Consider the following 13,944-nt stretch of genomic DNA (forward strand, 5'->3'; position numbering starts at 1 on the left):
GCCTATACAGCTTGGAGTAAGACAACATGCATAAAGAGGATGATGTGGTCAAAATACTCATTTGCCTAATAATTCTGCACTCCCTGTAGCTCTTTCAACATTTTTGGTTACCAATCCATGCTTAAGGGCTTTTAAGATAAAAGGCCTTTATCCCTTTAATTCAGAAGTGAAATTATTACATTGGGGATAAAACAAGGGAAAAATGACTCTTCTTTTTTGCAGGAAAGACAGTTTGGATAGCAAGGTGGCTAGAAGACAATCCAAGGATATGAAAAAGGAAAGGTGGGGGATGCATGAGTCTTACATTTTACGCATACAGTTGAGATTAATCACTTGTAATCCAGGGATGCAGTATAGGAATACTTGTTCATTACACCTACACATGTTTAAAAAAAAATAAAAGAAACCATTTTTGAATATTTACTCATACAAAAAGGTTTATGAGGCAAAACACCTTAAGTAAAGCACATTGCTTTAAGACCCAAATCTAAGCATGTTTCTTGTCTCCATTTTCCAGGAAGCACTCACTCGACTCCAAATTAAGCGAGCCACTGAAAATCCATACAACCACGACTAAACCTGACAGGTTTGCACAGAATATTTTGCATTTGTTTTTCGTTCGGAAAAAACATTTTCACTTGCACCTATCGTTACTCAGGCCGGACTCAAGGCAGGACAGCCTTTCAACCCCTGCTAAGAAATTAACATCCGAAAGGTACATGCAAAATTTGTTGCACTTCTCAAGGTTTCTTCTTTTTCCTCATGTTGAGGTTTGTGAGTTTTTCCTTGCCCTCATGTGGTTTTTAGATCAGGGGATGGTGTAATAATAGCAGGGTTGGGTAGGGTTACTTTAACTTGATTACTTTCAATTACTTTTGGATGACTCCAATATCAAATATGCTAATAAAAGACAAAAGAAACTAAATATGAATAAAATGATGACTCACAACACGTGGTAAGCTTTCTCTCCTGGCTTTGATCTCTTTGATCTCCGGCAAAACTAACATAAAATGCGACAGAACCAAAATGAAAATAAATTCAAACAGCTTGCCAACATCATTTTTGCCATTCCATGTGTTCCGTTACTCCCCAAGCCTGCACAAAATTTAGTCATTTTATTCATTTTTAGTTTCTTTTGTCTTTTATTAGCATACTTGGTATTGGAGTAATCCAAAAGTAATCGAAAGTCATCCAGTTAAAGTAACCCTACCCAACCCTGAATAATAGTCTGTGGTTTTCAATAATCTGTGCAGCCCTTTGAGACTCCTTGTGATTAAGGGCCATATGAATAAACATGACTTGCCTTGAGAGATGATGATGTTGACTTATTGTGACAGGCGAGAGTCTCGTGGCTCAAAGGTTTCGCTGCCTGGACCTCCACAGAGAAAGCCAAGCACTGACCACAATGAAAGGTAAACCCCCAAATTCGAGGTAAGATCGGGCCTAAGAAATCCAGCCCGACCCGGCTCGCGGGTATAAAAGCCCGAACCACTCCGAGCCCGTCTGATTGACTTGATGTAAGGCACCGGGTCCGAAGTAAACCTGAAGCTTCAGTGTATTTTGGCACTGAAGTTGGTGCCTAAGTGCATGCTTCGGCTGAAGTACACGCTTCGGTCCATCAAATCATTTCTAGCAGTATCGTGTAGACCCTTCTATCTACCGAGAGAGCTAACTGTGGTCATTGTGCTTGCTGTTTACGTTCCACCGGATGCTAACGTTCCACCGGATGCTAATAGTAGCATAGCGCTAAATCTCCTGCCCGCTGCTATCAATAAACAGCAGCTTGCACACTCCAACGGAGCTTTTATCGTCGCCGGCGACTTTAATCGGGCATGTTTATGGACTGTACTTCCCAAATCCATTCAATACGTGGACTGAGCAATTAGGGAAAAAAAACACTGGACCGTGTATACAGTAAGATCAAACATCTAGTTGGATACGCCCATCTCTGTCTGTCCCTCACCCCCTCATACACCCCCCCTCCGGAGGAAAACAAAGCCTATACAAATAGGACAGTACAAATATCTTCTTTGTTCCTTTATCTCTTTGTTTTCCTTATATCCTCACTGTAAAATGTGGACCTGGAGTGCCACGTCTAATTTCCTTGTCAAAATACATCCCATGTTGTAACAATGACAATAAAGGTATATTCTATTCTATTCTATTCTATCATGCCAAAGTGCAGCGCCAAAGTACACGTGGCGCCAAGGTTTTAATATTACTTCAGAATAATATCACACAAGTAGAAGTAAAAAGTAGTCCTCCAAATAATTACTGAATAATACTTTACTTTCATTTCATACTTTTCTGTTTTGTTCTGCAGTTGTTTTTAGTTTTTATTTCTATTTTTATATTTCAGTGTTTCCTCAATTGAGGGTACCACACTGGTAGGGTGTGGTTCAATGGCTGAAAATTCAGAGGTTTTGGCTGCCATCATTTTTAGTGTGGATGTCACGAACCAGGACAGGAAACCGTAATAAGAACCCAATCGCGTAACGTTACTCACAGTTTATTGGGGAGAGGAAGAATGAACGCACACTCGATCCGGGGATCAATGGTCGCGGAAGTAGATTAGAATCAGAACTAAGGAGTGGTCAAAATCAAACAGATCGGGCCGAAAATAAAACAGGATCAAAACACAGGCAAAAACAGAGATTCACAGGACTTGGCATAACACAGAGAATCTAGCAGGAGTTTTAGCAGACGCTCTGACAACGAACGGCTCAAAAGACAGCGTTTAAGTACTACCAGGGGCCAATCTGTCAATGTGTTTCGGCTGGTGTCCATGGGCGGGGCCAATTGGGCACCGTGGCAACCGTGACAGAACCTAGCGCCACACGGCTGGGACCAATTTGACGCCATGGCAACCGTGACAGTGGATGAGCATTCTTGGAATAAATAATCCCTCTTTCTTATACTATTTCATAGATTTCTGATTGGAGGATAGAGTAAAACACTGGCACGTAAGCGCATTTTAATTGGTTTCGGCAGGAATCACATATTCAAATGCTGTGTATAATGTTGGTCGCTAGATGGCGTGAGAGCATAATAAATTATACATCACAGCAGTTTATTGTTTGTACATAGATAGGAGTCTTAGGAAAATTACCAGTGCCCTCCAAGTTGTGGAAACAGAGTTCATTTTGCTTTGGGAAAATTATGCTCCCGTCCTTTGGTTGATCCCCCAAAAATATATGTATTTTGGTAGTTTTCATAGAAATGTTGTATTTAATATTTTTCTATAAACTGGTGTACTAAACTACGGAAGATTCACAGTATTTGGTAGCTCTACATCATATGTCATGTGTATGTTGTATCCAGGGTTGGGTAGGGTTACTTTAACTTGAATACTTTCAATTACTTTTGGATTACTCCAATACCAAATATGCTAATAAAAGACAAAAGAAACTAAATATGAATCAAATGATGACTCACAACACGTGGTAAGCTTTCTCTCCTGGCTTTGATCTCTTTGATCTCCGGCAAAACGAACATGAAATGCGACAGAAACAAAATGAAAATCAATCCAAACAGCTTGCCGACATCATTTTTGCCGTTCCATGTATTCCGTTACTCCCCAAGCCTGCACAAAATTTTGTCATTGTATTCATATTTAGTTTCTTTTGTCTTTTATTTGCATATTTGATATTGGAGTAATCCAAAAGTCATTGAAAGTAATCAAGTTAAAGTAACCCTACCCAACCCTGGTTGTATCCTTTAAATCTGTCAAAATTGATTTAAGATGTGTTCTAGCAAAGACCTAAAAATACATTTGACGTTTGTGTTCAGAAAGGGTAAAACCGACCCACCTCAAACTCCAACCGCGCCCTCCAGCCCCGTGTCGCCGAGCTTCGCCACCGGCGGGGGTCCATTACCGCCTCATCTGATGACGGGAGACTCAATCCGTGACAAATGCATCGAGATGATGGCCGCTGCCCTTCGCACGGACAGTAAGGACATCTTCCTTACTACTTTATGACACAATTCGTTGCTCCGTGATCGAGTACATTTTAAACAGTACGTTCATTTTTCTCTCAGATGACTACAAAGACTTTGGAACAAACTGTGACAGCATGGCAGCGGAGATCGAAGATCATATCCTTCAATGTGGTACAATCGGTGCAGTGTTCTCGTTTGCCTGCGTCCTAGAAGCATCATTTTTGCTGGGGACGCATAGTCTCAAATCAGCATGCGTCCCTGGGACGCAATTTTTTTGACACAAAATTGTCATTATTACCCGATTACATTTTTCTTGAACAAAGATTTACCGCACTCCAAACTTTTCGTCAGACAGATCCGGCAGATGTTGTTTTGGTCTCGCGGTTCGAGTTTTCGTCCGCACGCCGATCTAGAGTAGTGTGGTGAAAAGTCCGTCTCTTTTTAGAGAACCGGCTTTTTCGGCTCAACTCATTCAAGAGAGCCGGCTCTCAAACAGCTCACTTACTTTGATGCATTATATTACGAATTATTAAGATGTATAAAGAAGTTAAGAAAAAAAGGAAGTATAAAAGGAGAAAATAAAAAAAAGACAGGTTTCCCTATAATCGGTATATTATCAACAATAATTTGATGCAGAAAATGAATTCATAATTTGATGATTAAAACTGAATGAATATATAGATTTTTATTAAATATTTGTCACCGATTTACAATTTCAATCTCGATAACACTAAATTTTGGGGACCCATAGATCTCTGTTGGGACCCATACATTTTTGAGCATGCGAGTCCCCGGGACTCATCACTTTTCAGAGGTAAAATGAACACTGTTAGTATTGTATAAGTATTGTATAGCAATAGTAATATTTTATAGTAATAGTAACTGCACTGTCAAGAAACGTGTTAGAATTTGAAAATAAAACAAAATGGGAACCATTTGGCTGTGCAAAGGTAAATGTATACAATACTGTTTCTGGTAGATGACTCATGGAAAGTGTCATGGTTGCCATGGCGCCCAATTGGTCCCAGCCGTGTGGCGCCAGGTTCTGTCGCGGTTGCCACGGCACCCAATAGACTGCGCCCATTGACACCGGCTGAAACGCGTTGACAGATTGCTCACTGGGACCTTAACCGTGTTCCTTTGAGCCGTTAGTTGTCAGAGCGACTGCAAGACTGCTGTTAAACTCTGTGTGAAATGCCTAGTTCTGTGTATTTGCCTGTGTTTGATCCTGTTTTATTTTCGGCCTGATCTGTTTGATTTTGACAACTCTTTTGTTCGGATTTCAATCCACTTCTGCGACCATCGATCCCCGTATCGAGTGTGCGTGCATTCCTCCTCTCCCTAATAAACTGTGAGTACGTTACGCGATTGGGTTCTCCATTCCTGTTTCCCGTTCTGGTTCGTGACAGAAAGAATTGGTATTTAATAATTCTACTCAGGACCAGAGGTGGGTAGAGTAGCCACATATTTTACTCAAGTAAAAGTACTGTTTCTTCAGAATAATATTACTCAAGTAAAAAGTAAAAGAGTTCCTAGTGAAATTTTTTTAAAGCAACCAATCAGATCATCAAATTATCACAGTCCATCCAATGAATAAAAAATACATTTAATTTAAAAGTAGATTAAAATAATCAAGGTAAATTCAAGTTCTTTAACAAACAAAAAAATAAAAATAGTATAATAGTATATACAACAAGCTAGCTCATGAACTCGAACGAAGTAGATATTGCATATTGTAGCTGGCGTTTCGCATCCTTTTTAAGGGGAACCTGCTTTTGATGTTAGGCTTGGGGTGCTTCTCCTCTTCATAGTCGGTATTGCTAAGTGACATTTTGGATTTGTTTCATCCATAAACAACTTTTCCCCCGTTGACGTCAAATATGGTCACGTGACAAGGCTGCTACGTTTGATTGGTTAAACATGGAAAAGCCTGGAAGAGTTCTGCATCAAAATAAATGGGCTTTAGCAGAGACAGACAGACACGCAGGGTTGGGTAGGGTTACTTTAACTGGATAACTTTCAAGTACTTTTGGATTACTCCAATACCAAATATGCTAATAAAAGACAAAAGTAACTAAATATGAATACAATTATGACTCAACACGTGGTAAGCTTTCTCTACTGGCTTTGACCTCTTTGATCTCCGGCAAAACTAACATAATATGCGACAGAAACAAAATGAAAATAAATCCAAACAGCTTGCCAACATCATTTTTGCCATTCTATGGATTCCGTTACTCCCCAAGCCTGCACAAAATTTTGTAATTTTATTCATATTTAGTTTCTTTTGTCTTTTATCAGCATATTTGGTATTGGAGTACTCCAAAAGTAATTGAAAGTAATCCAGTTAAAGTAACCCTACCCAACCCTGCAGACACGTACTTACGTGGAGGGGATTTATTAAGTAACAAAGTAACGACTTCCATGTTGCCTAATGTAGCAGAGTAGAAGTACTTTTTTCTTCACAAATTCACTCAAGTAAAAGTCAAAGTATAGGGATCTAAAAATACCCCTGGAAGAACAAAATTTCCCAAAACGCTCTCAAGTAAATGTAACTGTCACAAGCCAGAAACGGAGACCGTACCCAATAGCGTTCGTTTCACTCAGTTTCATTGAGAAAGACAGCAGTGGTGGCTTCCACGATCCGACGGATAGTCGTAGGCGGCGGGTCGATGGCCGGGACGGAAGAGCAAAGCAGAAACGGGTCAAGAAACAGGTCGGCAACAGGTATCAGGCAGGAGAAAACAGAGCAGGAGAATGTCGGATAGTACAGAGCTTGCCTAGCTGAAAGCATAGGTTCGCAGAACGGTCTGACGCTGGTAACAGGGAGGCGGGGGGTTGAAAAAGTGGCAGGGAGCCAGTCAGCTACCAGGGCTGTTGGCCCTGAATCAGTAATCATGACAGTAACGGAGTAAATGTACTCCGTTACTACCCACCTCTGCTCAGGACTAACCTTCCAGATTCAGTCAATTATCCTTGACTTGCCGGCTGACGCACATATCTACCAGGAGATCAAAGCCACAGACATGAAATACAAGAACCGAGTGAGGAGCCGCATCAGCAACTTGAAGGACCCCAAAAACCCAGGTCTGCGCCGGAACGTTCTTGCCGGAAGCATCGATCTAAACCGCATCGCCACCATGAGCGCTGAGGTATAATATACAGACCAAAGCCATGCGAACGTGTTAATAGTAATGAAACAAACCTGAGGACTCTGATGATTTCTCCATTCTTCACCACGACAAAAGGAAATGGCAAGCGACGAGTTAAAACAACTGAGGAACGTCCTCACCCAGGAGGCCATCAGGGAGCACCAGATGGCCAAAACTGGGGGTACCACCACCGACCTGCTGCAGTGTGGCAAGTGCAAGAAGAAAAATTGCACGTACAATCAAGTAAGTGTGTGAAATATTGCATAACTCAGACTGAGCAAGGATTTTTTGGGGGGACCTGAGAACAATTACTGGACACTATGACAGTTTGCTAGGTATGCTTTAGCATGCTTTTAAATTGTATTCCCCTAATATTTCATAACTGTTTATTTTAAAACATGCAGTATGTTTTAGCTATTGGTTCTAATTTTGTTACTGGAGGAAGTAAAGGTCGCAATAAACTGATTAATAAACTGTTTTAACTAGTTTAAAGCAGCGGGATGGGGAGCGGGTGTTTTCAAATTAGAGTGCCAGGTGCCAAGTGCTTTTCCACTAATTTGAGAGTTTTTTAAAGGTATCTGTAGAATAACGGACACGGGAAGAGAGTTTTATGGACCAACCAAAATTGGATGTAAACCACTTCTGCCCTGTAGCAGTCATCCATCTATTATCTGCACTGCGTATCCTCAGTAGGGTCACGGGGGTGCTGGAGCCCATCTTAGCTATCTTCATGCAATGGGTAGGGGACACCCTGAACAGGTTGCCAGCCACTTGCAGAGCACACAGAGACAGACAACTCACTCGCTCATTCACACCTAGGGACAATTTCAACCGGCCAATTCACCTGACATGCATATTTTTGGAATGTGGGAAGAAACCGGAGTGCCCTGTGCAAACCCATGCAAGCACGGGGAGAAATTCTGCACAGGAAGGCTGGTTGCTGGATTTGAACCCATGATCTCTGTGGACATGCTATCCACTCGGCTGCTGTTGTTGTTGTTGTTGTTGTTGTTGAGTCACTCAAGGCGCCTAAGGTAATCCTTAGTAGCGCTAGACTCGCTCGTGGGAGGCTCCGTAGTTCTCCGACTGTCCTGTGCCGCCAGGCCTGACGGGATGTGACCCAAGCAAACCAAGCATGCGAAGCCTTTGAAGTCCTTAGTACGTTCGGACAGGCCGGTGCATGATTTATGGAAGCCCAGTGGGCAGGTAGTACAGGTGATTGGGGTGTGGTCGCAGCGAATGGTTCGAAAGCACCACTGGCATTTGGACTGGGGGCCAGGGTTGCTCTCGAAGTCGCCCGCCCTAAGAAGAACAGAGAGAGGAGAGTAGAAGAGAGGGATCGAGAGGGACAGATAGAAAGAGAGAAAGACAGATTGAGTAAAACACAAAAGGGGGAAAAGAGAGTGAGAGAGGCGGGGAGAGAGTAGGAAAGAGAGGGATAGAGAAAATGAGAGACAAGAGTGTAAAGGGGGAAAGAGAGAAAAGGAGAGACAAAGAAGGCGAGAGGACCAAGAAAGAAAGAGAGAGCGAGTCTGAGTGGATTGAGTTGGATTCGTAAGGCTCCCCCAGGAGAGAGCCCTTCGCAGGACACCACGGGAAGGTTCCTAGTCTTTGTCCTGCCTCGGCTGCTGTGCTGCCCCTGTAGCAGTCATTTATACAAGTATCATAGTAGTGTTTCCTCAGTTTTTGAATGTCCTCTCATCGACATTGTGGGGCTAACTGCTTTCCGCGCTGATAGAAGCGGCGAGCTCACCGGCAAAAGCAAGGGCGGCGGTCTATGCATTTACACAAACAATAAATGGTGCAGAAATGCGAAGATAATCTCGAATCACTGCTCACGAGACATTGAACTTTTGACGGTGATCTGCAGACCGTTTTACTTACCGAGGGAGTTCAGCGCGACCATCATTACGGCCGTGTACGTGCCCCCCAGCGCTAATACGAAGGAGGCAATGGACATTCTCTACCGAACTGTGAGTGAACTGCAGCATGCTTATACTGAGTGCATTTTTATTGCGGCGGGGGACTTTAACCAGGCCAATATGAAAACAGTTCTCCCGCATTTCCATCAGCATGTAAACTTTGCTACAAGAGGTAGGAACACATTAGACCTGGCCTACACAAACATCAAAGGTGCATATAAAGCAGCCCCCCGCCCCCACCTAGGCTCATCAGATCACCTTTCTGTTATGCTAATTCCTGCATACAAGCCCCTGCTAACAAGAGAAAGACCAACAGTGAAGCAGGTGAGGGTGTGGTCTGAGGGGGCTATGGAGGCACTACAGGACTGCTTTGAGTGCACTGATTGGGACATGTTTAAATCGGCTGCCACTTACAACAACAAAATAAATATAGATGAGTACGCCATTTCTGTGTCAGCCTACATCAGTAAATGCGCAGAAGACGTCAGCAATAACAAAACTATATGCACCCGTGCCAATCAGAAGCCCTGGATGACTGCTGAAATACGCAATCAACTAAAAGTACGTAACCTTGCCTTTAGATCTGGTGACAAGGAGGCGCTGTTATCAGCGAGGGCTAACCTGAACCGTGCCATCAGACTAGCAAAGCGAACGTACAGTCAAAAGATTCAGGAACGTTTCCTCAGCACAACCAACACCAGGGATATGTGGAAAGGCATCCAGGCCATCACCAGTTACAAGCCAAACACCACCCCAGTGCAGAACACTAGCATGGACTTTCTGAATGACCTCAACAATTTCTTTGGTAGGTTCGAGGCACAAAACAGCACCCCTGCAGTGAAAGCGGCTCCAAATCAGGACGAAAGAGCACTCCACCTGGACTCATCTGACGTGAGGAAGACCCTGAGAAGGGTCAACACAAGGAAGGCTCCAGGCCCGGACAACATTCCGGGGCGGGTACTTAGGGAGTGCGCCGATCAGCTGGCTTGTGTACTAACAGACATTTTCAACACCTCGCTAGACCAAGCCAAAGTACCATCATGCTTCAAATTTGCCAACATCATCCCAGTGCCAAAGAAAACCCAGATCTTATCACTCAACGATTACCGGCCCGTTGCACTGACTCCTATCATAATGAAGTGCTTCGAGAGACTGGTTAAAGAGCACATCACCTCCAGTCTCCCCTCTTCATTCGACCCCTTTCAGTTTGCCTACAGGACAAACCGCTCCACCAGGGATGCCATCTCCTCTGCGCTTCACCTGAGCCTGACACACCTAGAGGAGAAGAACACCCATGTGCGGATGCTGTTCCTGGACTTCAGTTCAGCATTCAACACCATCATCCCACAACATCTGGTAGACAAAATGGGGCTTCTGGGTTTCAACACCCCCCTGCGGAACTGGCTGCTGGACTTCCTCTGTGACAGACCCCAATCTGTGCGGATAGGTCAGAACAGTTCAGATGTCATCTACCTCAGCACGGGCTCCCCCCAAGGCTGCGTCCTAAGCCCCTTGCTGTTCACCTTGATGACACACGACTGCGCCCCTAGGTCCGCCACAAACCACATCGTGAAGTATGCTGACGACACAACGGTGGTGGGCCTCATCAGGGACGACAACGACCTGGCCTACAGAGAGGAAGTGGAGCAGATGGTGGGCTGGTGCAAGGACAACAGCCTGGTCCTGAATGTTGACAAGACTAAAGAGATCATTGTCGACTTTAGGAAAAACCAGCCCAACCATGCCCCACTTTGCATCAACAACAAGGCTGTGGAGGTTGTCAGCAGTATCAAGTTCCTAGGGGTGCACATCACAAACAAACTCACCTGGTCCGTGAACACTGCATCTCTGGTTAAGAGGGCACAGCAGCGCCTGTACTTCCTGCGGAGGATGAGGAGAGCCCACCTGCCCCCACCATCCCTCATCACATTCTACAGGGGCACCATAGAGAGTATCCTGACCAGCTGTATCTCTGTGTGGTGTGGAGGCTGCAGCGCTACCGACTGGGGTAGTGTGAGGAGGGTAACGAGGACAGCGGAGAAAATAATCGGGACTACACTTCCCTCCATTCAGGACATTGGCCAGAAGCGCTGCTTATCCCATGCTAAGAACATTACCGGGGACCCCTCTCACCCCCATCATGGACTATTCACTCTGCTAGCCTCTGGGAAGAGGTACTGCAGTGTGCGGTGCAGGACCACCAGGCTCCGCAATAGTCTAGTCCCCCTGGCCATTAGACTGTTAAATGGTCAATCTAACATATAGTTAACTTAAATCTAAACGGCTGCTAATTTGACTTTTGCACTAGTGGCAGTTTTTTTATAGCTTGCCACTCCTTGCACATTTGATCTCTGCACTATTGTTACTTACAGTGTTATTACTTACAGTGTTATTGTTTACAATATAATGGTACTGTGTACCTGACTTGTTAACCTGACTGCCCATCTTGCACATCTGGTTAGCGTCTCTTCTTGCACTATCGGCACTATGGTAAATAACACAATACAGCTTTATTTATATCTGTACACTGAAGGACACTGAGGGAAACTGTGGGAGTCAGATCCATCGACATTTCGTTCTGTATACACGTGTACTAGAATGACAATAAAGTAGATCTGAATCTGAATCTGAATCTGACTAACATGACCCTCAATCATAGTTTTTGAGAAAAATTTGCCCTCGCCTGAATTTGGGCAGCCGAGTCAAACCAATCCAGATGCTTAATGCGTCTCCACTCTTTGAAACTTCTGGCTATTTATGATGATCTGAAAAGGAAAAGTCCGGCTACAAGTAGCATGGGGGATGTTGAAAGTGATGAAAAGGGCTTTACTTTTAAAGCCAGTCGTTGATGGTTTGGAAGGTTTAAACCGAGAACCGGTGTCCATCGTGTTACTAGACGGAGAGGCGGTGAGTTTGCACCTCAAGGCTAAATGCCTATCTTGTTACTGTCTGGAAGAGTTAAGAAGACGTAGACACAGGGCTAGAGTGAGAAAAATTCAGAAAACTGAAATAGCTATCTATGAATCGCTGAAAAGTACACAAGAAGTTTATTTGAATCATTCTGTAAGTATGACAGAGCTGAAGGAACCAAATACTTGATTGAGTTCGCCTAAGCAAGAATTTCATTGATTTTTGTTGGTGATGGGAATGAGTGGAGAGGTGTTGTAAAAGAATAGTGGGATGTTTAGGCGTGTTCTAAGGGATGGGGAGGGCACCCTTATGATGCGGCAGGGGTAAACCAGTGAAAGCTGTCGGGCCCTGCTGTTGAGTGTGTTGTGTCACCCTGACCCGAGTTTCTTGTGTCCCGTTTCATCTGGAGGGACACAGCACTGACTTTATGAGGATTGTTTGATATTTTTTCGAATTTTCAAATCATAGAATCACAAATTCCTTTTTGCCCATATTTGCATACCTGTCGCGCTCCAGGGCTCCATGCCCTTACAAAATGTTGTATTTTCCCTTACAAAATACAAAATAATCTTACACCATTTTTTTTCAAACGTGTTTATTTATGTAGTTTAACAAGTTACATTGTACATGTGTTCCGTTATATCATATATATTGTTAATTAACATTTTGTTGTGAGATACTGAGTTGCTCGACATGAATGAGGTTTATTATAAAAAAAGTTAAAAAATGAAGTCGCTTGGACGTTCACTGTAGAAGGAAAAAATACATGCAAATATAATTAAGTAGAATAATACATTTTCTTATTCAAATTATAAATTCATTTTCTGCATCAAATTATTGTTGGTAAAATACTGAGTAAAGGGATAACCACAAACCAGTCTTTTTTTTCATTTTCTCCTTTTAAATTTCCTTCTTTTCTTAACTTTATACAACATAATAATTCCTAATATAATGCATCAAAGCAAGTGAGCCATTTGAGAGCCGGTTCTCTTTAATGAGTTGATCCGAAAAAGCCGGTTCGCTAAAAAGAGACGGACTACCTTTCACTAAACAACTACCACATGAAATCCAATGTTTTTTAAGACTTTGTTCACGTGTGATAGGAATGATGCATGATGGGAAATCATCAGGCGGCAGACGCATGCGCACAGTAGCATCAAACGGCTCGCTTCGTTTGCAACGAAAAAAAACGATACAGAGATAGAGGCTACCGCGGCGAACTCGTTTGATTCGATTGATTTGCCGTTTCGTGATAGTCGGTGTTTACCGGATGGTACCCATAATTAACAAATTTGCGTTTTTCCGTACAGATTTTCTCGTACGTCGTACACGTCTTAAAATGCATAATAAACGTACTTTGTACGGCAAAAACGTACAGGTTGACAGGTATGATATTGTTTTTCCCTTCAGGTGCAAACTCGCAGCGCAGATGAGCCCATGACAACTTTTGTTCTGTGCAACGAGTGCGGTAACCGCTGGAAGGTAAACCCGATGTTTTCTCTCCCAAGATGTGCACAAACACTGACAAAACGCTTTGAAATAACTTTTGTGTTTTTATAACTTTCAGTTCTGCTGATGGGAGCCTGGTGAAACCACTTTTTTTTTTCAACAATGTAAAACTCATTATCGTAGTAAGTGATTTGAAACATTTTTGTATTTCTACAATTTTCTTTTGAGTTTTTTATAGCATGATAATAAAGGTACAGTGTGTAATATTCGACCAATAGATGTTGTCATGATTACTCATTGCACTCACCCGTGCCCGCTCGTTTGGCGCCAGCTGCTGCTGGTTACCTGATTAGTTCCCTGTCCTACTTAAGCTCAGTCCTTTCACTCACCTGTTGTCAGTCCGTCACCGAACCTCTGTTTTCACAAGGCAAGCATTTTTGACTCTGACTCCCGTCTGACTCCCGTTTTGTCACCCGTTTTCCACTCGTCCGTTCCTGATTTCCCCGTTTGTCTCCTGCGACGACCCGTTTTTGACCCCGACCACATTCTGATCTCCCGTCCCGGCTAACGAC

At 43.3% G+C, this 13,944-nt stretch overlaps 1 protein-coding gene across 1 annotated transcript in view; it reads left to right on the forward strand.

Moving 5' to 3' along the window:
* Positions 1–13,697, forward strand: part of tcea3 (transcription elongation factor A (SII), 3) — a 32,579-nt gene extending 18,882 nt beyond the window's left edge. The window contains exons 10-19 of the mRNA XM_088328109.1: positions 223–282; positions 518–586; positions 659–715; positions 1,338–1,412; positions 3,790–3,950; positions 4,039–4,095; positions 6,937–7,091; positions 7,188–7,334; positions 13,334–13,405; positions 13,491–13,697. Coding sequence (XP_088184235.1) covers positions 223–282; positions 518–586; positions 659–715; positions 1,338–1,412; positions 3,790–3,950; positions 4,039–4,095; positions 6,937–7,091; positions 7,188–7,334; positions 13,334–13,405; positions 13,491–13,499 — 862 coding nt within the window. The 3' untranslated portion in view covers positions 13,500–13,697. The remainder of the gene's footprint in view (positions 1–222; positions 283–517; positions 587–658; positions 716–1,337; positions 1,413–3,789; positions 3,951–4,038; positions 4,096–6,936; positions 7,092–7,187; positions 7,335–13,333; positions 13,406–13,490) is intronic.
* Positions 13,698–13,944: the final 247 nt, after the last annotated feature.

This window comes from Urocampus carinirostris, chromosome 2, assembly GCF_059441175.1.
Source record: "Urocampus carinirostris isolate Australia breed hairy pipefish chromosome 2, RoL_Ucar_1.0, whole genome shotgun sequence".
NCBI lineage: Eukaryota > Metazoa > Chordata > Actinopteri > Syngnathiformes > Syngnathidae > Urocampus > Urocampus carinirostris.